The 8,729-nt window shown below is 33.8% G+C and overlaps 1 protein-coding gene across 1 annotated transcript; it reads left to right on the plus strand.

The window, feature by feature from the left end:
• Window positions 1–103: 103 nt before the first annotated feature.
• Window positions 104–4,299, plus strand: LOC127836597 (neuronal acetylcholine receptor subunit beta-4-like). Its single transcript, XM_052363262.1, has one exon. The coding sequence runs from the start codon at window positions 1,926–1,928 to the stop codon at window positions 3,117–3,119; it is 1,194 nt and encodes a 397-aa protein (XP_052219222.1). The 5' UTR covers window positions 104–1,925; the 3' UTR covers window positions 3,120–4,299.
• The last annotated feature ends 4,430 nt before the right edge of the window (window positions 4,300–8,729 follow it).

The following is an 8,729-nucleotide window of genomic DNA, read 5'->3' on the forward strand; positions in this document are numbered from 1 at the left end:
CCCGATTTCTCAATTTCTTTTTGATTGCAAGTAACAATTTTTTATGTCAGTCAGTGTTTTCTCCAACGTGACTCCGCTCACAAAATGTAAGTGGCATACGTTGTTTTAAAGGCATGATCAGTTGGTAATATACGTCGACAGTAAGCTTATGATCGCTTCTTTGCAATGAAACTTTCCTTTATATAAATAGTAATACAAACTGCAATGCTATTTAACTGGGGTTTCAATGTTTAAGGTACTTATTTTAATTCAAAAACTGTGCAATCACAAGATAAAGTTGCATGTAAGCTACCTACGCACAAATGTACAGCGCTATACTTCCATTCTTTCTTACGTTTTTGTTATACACACGTATTGACTTCGACGTCGATCCAATGGCCTCATATGCAAACTAAGATTAAGTCTGCGTGCAAGAAACCTGTTTGTGGATTATACCTCATTACAACTGCAATTATTGAGCATTAATCGTGTTGTTGTTGTTTTCTATTTTTGTTTACATTGACGTTGACTGAACCTTATTTGACTCTTAAGTTACGTTTGCATGTTAATTACCTATGCACATTACTTTACTCATTACCTCAATCAAAAGTGGGAGTAATTTAGCGGAAACCAAATTTTCTATTTTGGTAACTGAGACGATGACCTTGACCCAACTGAACTCTCTAGTTAACGTTCAGCGTAAAACTCCCATCCAAACACAATTTATTGAGAGGAAACCTTGTTTTTTTTTCAAGTTTACAAACAGATACCTTTACTTTGACCGACTGGAACAAAAACAATCTTAAGCGTTGTTTTCCATATGAGTTTGCTATAAGAAATGTTTAATAAAGTTTTGTTTGAATTCGAACTAAAGTAATTGACCGGAAACCACATGTCTGCTGTTTTTATTTTAAGTAGGACTGAACAGTTAATGGACCTTGATATGACCGGTCGCTTATACAATGTCGCTCAAGGTCATCATGTAAGCTACATACAGACACAATGCTCGTGCAATACCTCTATCACCACAGTAATCTCACGTTATTTAGTAAAAACTGTTGCTGTTTTGTTTTGGTCTAATTTAAGCTACAGTGACATTGACCTGTACTCGCGTAAAAATAAAAAAAATATATTTTCTGGTTATCGTTTGTGACAGTTTGCAGATTAGGTGATCGTTTAGCATCAACACTCGGCTCCTTTCTACTTACGCATGTGTTTATTTAGACCATTCCCAGTCCTCCTACAAAATCCGACCTCTCTTTGAGGTGGACGATATTTGCACATATTCGCTCGTCTGTTTAGTACCCTATTAACATGTAACCTCCTTGTAATTGTCCTTTTGTTACTAGCCTATTCTTTACTTTGGCAACATACGATACTCGTGATCAAACTTAAGAAATTGAATACATGTAGATCTTAATCAGTAGATTGTTCCTATTGTGTTATTATTTCTCCTGGCGACGGTATTTCATCGCTATTAGCGCTTTGATTAATGCCATGTTTATCGTCAATAAAAACAACCCATGTCCTGCCGTCTGTTTCTATTGATACATAATTAACTTTGCCAGAGCTAGCGATTGGTCGAATCCCCTGACACTTCACGGCTGTATAAGATCTGTACTGAATACTCCCAATGTCGATGTCGACACATTCTAACGTGTTTAATGGATAATGTGATGTGGCAGAATAGTTTGAATCGGTCAGGTAGACTCAAGGAATATGACTGGTTGAGCCATTCAGCAAATGGTATAACTCACAATGGACAATTCAAAACTTTATTTAGTATTTAAACATTAAAAGTTAACACACTTTCCATTTCGTACTCTATAACTTGTCAAAATATGTTATGAAATTACTGCACGCGTATCGAAAATACTATTTGCATTGGGTGATAGTGAAACTGGACGTAATTTGTATCGGTTTCGTTAAAGGATATTCAAGTTGACATGCATGTGGCTTTAAAATTTAAAATGCATACTTTGAAAATGGTTATCACTGGTGTTTTGCTACTTTTTGTTTTGCACAGCTGTAGTTGTACAACATATGCTGACCAAAGACGTTTGCATGACTTAATCAAGTCCTCATTTGATCCGCGAATAAGGCCGACTCTTGATCAGACTAAAGCAATTAACGTGACAGTTATTCCACATCTTAGTGCATTTATTAAGTTAGATGCAAGGGAACAAATACTGAAAACATCGTTTGGTCTAGAGCTTGAATGGAGTCAGGATATATTTACTTGGAACATGTCAGAATTTAGTGATATGGACATGGTTACAGTGCCACAAGAGCAAACCTGGATACCCGGTATTCACGTACTGGACACAATAACAACGTTTACACCATTGACTGAGGCTTCAGAGGATTTAATGGTCTTACTTTATTCGAATGGACGTGTAAAACTTTCTGTTTGGTTTAACCTGGATACAAAGTGTGAGGTAACAATTACAATGTATCCATTTGATGTGCAAACGTGTCATATAATAATTGGGAAGCTGTACGACACTGACAAGAAAATGATTATGGCACCGGAAACAGAAAGATTGGAGATTTGGAACAGAAATCATGATGAATGGTCTATAATCTCTACTGGAGTGAAACAGTACGTCTACCATCCCGATTTTACAGGCATAGCTATTAAAATAAATATACGCCGAAAACCGGCGTTTTACATTATTAATATTTTCATTCCCATATTCGTTCTGTGTTTCTTAAATATTTTAAGCTTCATGATCCCTCCTGAATGTGGAGAGCGAATTTCGTATTGCGTTTCGTTGTTTCTTACATTGTCGGTTCTGTTGAACGCAGTGAGTGATTCTGTGCCGAAGGTTTCAAACGTGTCATTTCTTCAAGTGTTTGTTATTCTTGATATTGTGTTCTCGGCATTTATAACCATTATGTCCATTGCGATCGTAAGATATGAACATTTGAATAGACATGAAGACGTATGCGATGTGAGAAGAGATGATCGCCCTAAAGATGAATTTAACGACGCAAATGCTGAGAAGTCCAATGATGTTTCATCAAATGTGGTCAGACTGGATTTTGCATACAAAGTTGACACTTACCTCTTTAGGGGTTCTGTATTGGTCTATATTTTGGCAATTGTTGCTTTTATTTTAATTTGTTATTTTGCATAATTTTCGTAACGTTCGCTCGCAGCTGTTTAAGATTAAAGAACGTTTGGACTTTAAGCTATTAAATTATTTTATCGAATGCAACTCATAAACTTATATAAAGTGCCCTTAATATCTCACAGGATAAATGTGATAACTCGAACATTGCATAAGATTCTGTCATTAATTTTGTAAAACTAGTACAAAACGTATTAAATGATTATGCAAGAATGTATTGAGGTCAAAGTTAAGATTATCGCTCATTTATAAAGAAACCTTACGACTGTTTCAATCAGTACATTAAGTACAAGCATAAGCCAGTCGTATACAACATATTTGTTTATTTCCCAGTGGTCAACAAGTTGGAGACAGTTAAAGCAAAATAAACTAATTTATACAGCAATAACTCATTTAACACAATTAGTTAACTGCTTCTTAAAACATGTACAGTGGAAACTCGAACAAAACGCTTAATCGTATCAAGAATCTGTGATATACATGTATGTATCGAGGCTCACAAATACGTTTTTCTGATATTGCTCGCAAGCCTTGAATGTCAACGTTCAGTGACGTAATTATAAGTTAAGTGTCGTTATTGTAATGAATTTTGCTTATGTAAAACGATGTTAATAAATTGTTGCCCGTGTTGATTCCTCCTATAACACAAACACAGTATATGATGCAACGATATCTGCAAATATTTAAATAATTTGTTTATATCTGACTATTGTCATAGAAATCTCTACCATAAACTGAACGAAGTCAGACTTTATGTTTTACAGTTAAAATTTTTGAGCATTTTATAATTTGTGTGTGGAGGGGTGGAGTATTCAAACATTCATTTTAATTTATGCGTATTCTTTGTGACAATGATTTTGTTAAACTGTACCCTTTAAGTATATATAAAGATGAATGAATTTCGGACAACAAGCTGATGCAAACCTATTGTAATTTCGTTGTGTCATACGGATACGATCTAATCTAATTAATACTAATAGCCTTATATTGTTGTTGCGATGTGAATTTTAATTGTTGATGTTTATTCATGGGATCAAAGCTAAACAAATGTGTAACCAGATTAAATATTGACCTTCACTGTAAAACGAAGTTGCATCGGTTTTGTTGATACCCGAACACGTAGCAAGTTTTGATTTCTTTAAGTTTGATTTATTGTATGAAAGTAAATAAACTATTGTTCACTAAATGTTATACAGTATACCACACTACACTTAAATAACCATGAAGCGTAAACAAAATGACAATATTCTTCCATAGTATTTTGTTAGATTTTTTTGCAACGTAGCATACGGACTTTGTATAAACCAATGCCCAAAGCTGGCCAAATATCGTTGACTGCGCGACATAAATTATCGTTGTTGCTTTTTAATGTCATGTTATTCTAGACCATTTTCTCTCAATTTATTACCATATATTTTCAATACAATTATGTCAGGTGACGGAAAGTACACCCCGTTGTGTTTTTCAAATGACTAGCAACTTATTTGCAAGATGCCCTCGCTCGGTCTTGTGGAGTTATCGTCTTGAAAATATATCCCCCTCGCGAAAATGACGGACTAATACTAGCCACACGTGGTCTTCAGTTCTCTACTTACTTTGATAATGTTGTAAACCCGCCAATGATTGTTTGTGTTATTCATTTAATAAAGAACGGTGCATAAATGTTTTTAACGAATTATTCATTGCTAAATAGCATACAAAATAATATTTTATAATTGGACAAATCTAATAAAACAGTATTAAGTGCACAGTGTTATTATGTTGTTTTTTAATATTTAACCGTTGAAAGCTTCACACCAAAATAACAATTATGACGAGTGATAATACTATCAAGACACCTAAGGTATTCGTCGATGATTTTTTCATCGACATCGTCATGTCATCTCATGTTCGTAATACTAACTTGACTAATACGTGATTGTAAATTAGTCTAACTTTCATAATACGTACATCTGACATGCGGAATGTGTGTGGCAGTTGGTATAACAAAAACACTTTAACGGGGATATGTCAGGCACATGTTGAAAAAAACATCAATCTTAATCTAGCAATGATTAATATACATATTGTGAGATTTTAAAAAAAGGTCAAAGTTTCAACGTTTGAATTATTCAGCTAAGATGCACCTAAGACTATTTTGCGAATGCCGGACACACGTTAAGGTACAGTTTAGTATCAGCTCAGAATACGTCGAATTGATATATAAACTAGGAGCGAAGAAAACATGTATTCTTCGATTTATTTTTGTTGAGAGTACTTACTCTTCGTAACAAAAAGTATTGGGCAGGTCAAAAGCTTGCGAACGGATTCCCGACGGACACAACTATTCTTAATAAAATTCAGGTTAGGCGTTTCGTGGGAATCATAAAGCCTGTGTAACATGGACCGATGGTAAGAGTATGAATTTCGTAAGTTTTGTCTGACTCTCAATCTTCAATATAAGTCCGTTGCATATTATCGCTTGAGTTAATAAGGCATTTTAAATTGTAATAATTATAACACAATCACAAACATTTTGACAAGTGGTTCGTATCGGCAACAAGAAAAATCAATATTAGGATATTAACAATTACGAGTTTGATGACAGGTGGCTTTTATGTGCTTAAACACAAAGAAAAACATTTATAACATTAACAGTACCTAAGTATTGGTTTTTATAGATAAGAATATTTACATTAACGGATTCCCTGGTTATGAAATGGCTAGGAACACAAAGAAACAATTACTTTAGACGGTCTTTGTTTGATTTGTCCTCTGGAAATCATTATTAAAAGAGATAATAACTAGTTCTGATTATTTGCTCTTGTATAAACAATATGCACAATCTTATACTGATTGAATGCAAATATATCTCTAACATAAATACAACTATCTCGAATATATATAACTATCTCGAACATGATAAGGTTCATTCGATGTATTTAAAATTGGTAACGTAATGAAATCGCAAAAAGCGTTCGCATGTGCATACCAATTACATCAGCTTTTATATTAGGAAAAGCGGTACCGTTATTTGGTATTTTAAGTTCATATATTGTAGTTGAAACGCGTGACTTTAATAATGGAATATGTACAAACTGAATGTCTAATTGTGTCTTTGTGTTCTTTTTATTTTCTCAAAACGCGTATAATAAACTCTTTACAGGTCAATGTTTTCCAAATAATAATAGATGTACGTTTTCATCCCGACCTAAATTACTCACTGATTCCATACTTCCGCTATGTCAACGACCCAGTACACAGGTCAAGAGGTCACCCTTTTTTTAACAAGTATGGCTTGCGTGAAGCCTGATAGAATGAAATCCTGTCAGCTCACAATCAGTACTTGAACGGAATTATTGAAAATGCTGAAGATAAAAACAAGGTATACTGTAGTGTTAAATCTTTAACAGTTTCTTATATCACTCAGTATGATAATTAACTATTATAATAAGCTGAACATCAATAGGTCCTCCTGTTGAATTCGTTCAAATTTTATTTATTGTTTACCGTTTTCTTTCATACCTGAAGGCAGACTTTATATTATTTGTATCCGTCTCGAGCGTTGAATCGTATATACAAGTCACGTGTTTAGAGCATCGCAGGATATTGACGAGAGCTAAGCCGCAAATGTAAAAACAGTATATTTTTGCATCATTTAGTTACGATTTGCAGACTACACATTAAACGTACAAAAATAATTACATACTTCGTACGAAATCGTCATCATATTGAGCAAGAACGTAATTTTATTTAAAATGTAACATCCTAATGTATAATTATGAAAGTAATTATGCTGATGGGTAAACATTCAGATGCCATTATATTATATTGAATGTTAGTTTATATCTAGCATGCCCATTAAAGAGAAAGCTAACTATCTTGCATATATCTTTCAAGCCCTGCAAAACTGAGTTGCGCATCAAACCCTCTTGATTTAATACTCCAAGAACAAAACGTTTATGTAACGGTGTTCGTGTTTTGAATTGATCCAAATTAACACATGTATTGTCTTCTTTCATATTTGCACAACAATTATCTAAAACTTCAAATAAACCATTCATTAGATTAAACTCAGTGTATCCAGGTGACAAAACCAAATATTCATTAACTGAAGTTGCAACAAGTGTCTCATACTGGTTTTTAGATGGGAACCTGAAATGAAACCATGAATTCATTCCATAACTTTTAGCATGTGATTGTTTTGTAATGAATAGAGTGGATTTTATAAACAAAAACAACTGTATGTCATAACAAAATAAAAAAACAAATTAACGTTTAACTTATAGCATTCATATATTTTGAACAGCCATTCTATGCACGTGTTCATGAATGATCATACCTTACTAGGTATATTCTTAACTGGCATTGACCGCATGGACAGTTATCCTAGAGCAAACAGCATCATGATTCGTATTATTGTTCCTAATCATGGTCCAAATACGGGATTATTATTAACAGCAAAAACAATACAATTCTGTGCAGTAACGATTGTACAAAAAAGTTCGCATAAAAATATAAAGAGCGAGTACATTCTGCCCATTCTGCCAGATATATCAAAGGGCAAATATGGTACTTGATCGCCGACCTGGGGAATGAATTAGATGTTGTTTTAAATAATTTGTTTCATTTGTACCCTTTTTGTTAATCATGTTATTTCTTGATTGTGGACAGTTGTTAGAAAACTTTCTAAACGACCATATATGTTTTGTGGAAGACACTGATTTACTTTTTAATGTTGTCGAAGAGACGCATTAAGTAATTTTCCGTATGTCCTTCCGCCTGTTCCTTCGCAAGTACGTCTAATAGTAAGGAGTGTAGCTCGAAAGGTACGGAATGGATTCTTCATAACATGACAGGAGGCTGCTAGGAAAATTGCAAATTTACACACCCATCGCTCTTGAAGTAATGAAAGACATATATATTACTACATGTTATGATATATTAAAAGAAAATGCCTGGTACAAGGAGTGTACTCACTTCAGGATGTAAAAAATAACTGTTTATTTTTCAAATCTGGAGCAAACCTTTAGTAAGTGGGGTTTATAAAAAGACCGCATTGATAGAGGACGATGATTGGCCGGGCAGGTTACATGTACAATAACTATTTCTTAAGTATGTTTGGGGTCATTGTCCTCAGCGAATGTTTCATGTGAAAATAATACCTACATACCGGGATTTTAAGTGCAAAGCAAGCAAAAGCAACGAACTGATTCAATTTACACTTTAATATATCGATGAAGTGCTTTCGGAGGTAGTGCAAAGTTAAAGTATCATGACGCATTTCCTTATATTTACATAGATATTGTCATATGTTTATTTCATGTACATTCTATTATTGTATTAGAATTAAGACAGTGGAATACAACTTCATACTCTTACAGAAACCGTTGCGGTGAATTATTTAATGGACGAACTATAAGTCTCCAAATGTTGTAGAGGTAAATTCGTGTTAATAGTTTGTTGCATATCACAATTAAATATACAAATTGTAATGTTCATATCATAATAAATAAATTGTTTGATTGCAGTGAAACTTCTGGTAGATCTGGTGAACTCTCCATTACAAAATGGTTTACCACTACTGTGCATTCCAGCAGGTCCGCGTTTCGTTGCTTAGAATATGATTGACCAAAT

This window comes from Dreissena polymorpha, chromosome 6 (genome assembly GCF_020536995.1).
Source record: "Dreissena polymorpha isolate Duluth1 chromosome 6, UMN_Dpol_1.0, whole genome shotgun sequence".
Classification (NCBI taxonomy): domain Eukaryota; kingdom Metazoa; phylum Mollusca; class Bivalvia; order Myida; family Dreissenidae; genus Dreissena; species Dreissena polymorpha.

Coding starts and splice junctions, on each gene's coding strand:
- LOC127836597 (XM_052363262.1), top strand. CDS start 1,926: ATGCATGTGGCTTTAAAATTTAAAATGCATACTTTGAAAATGGTTATC.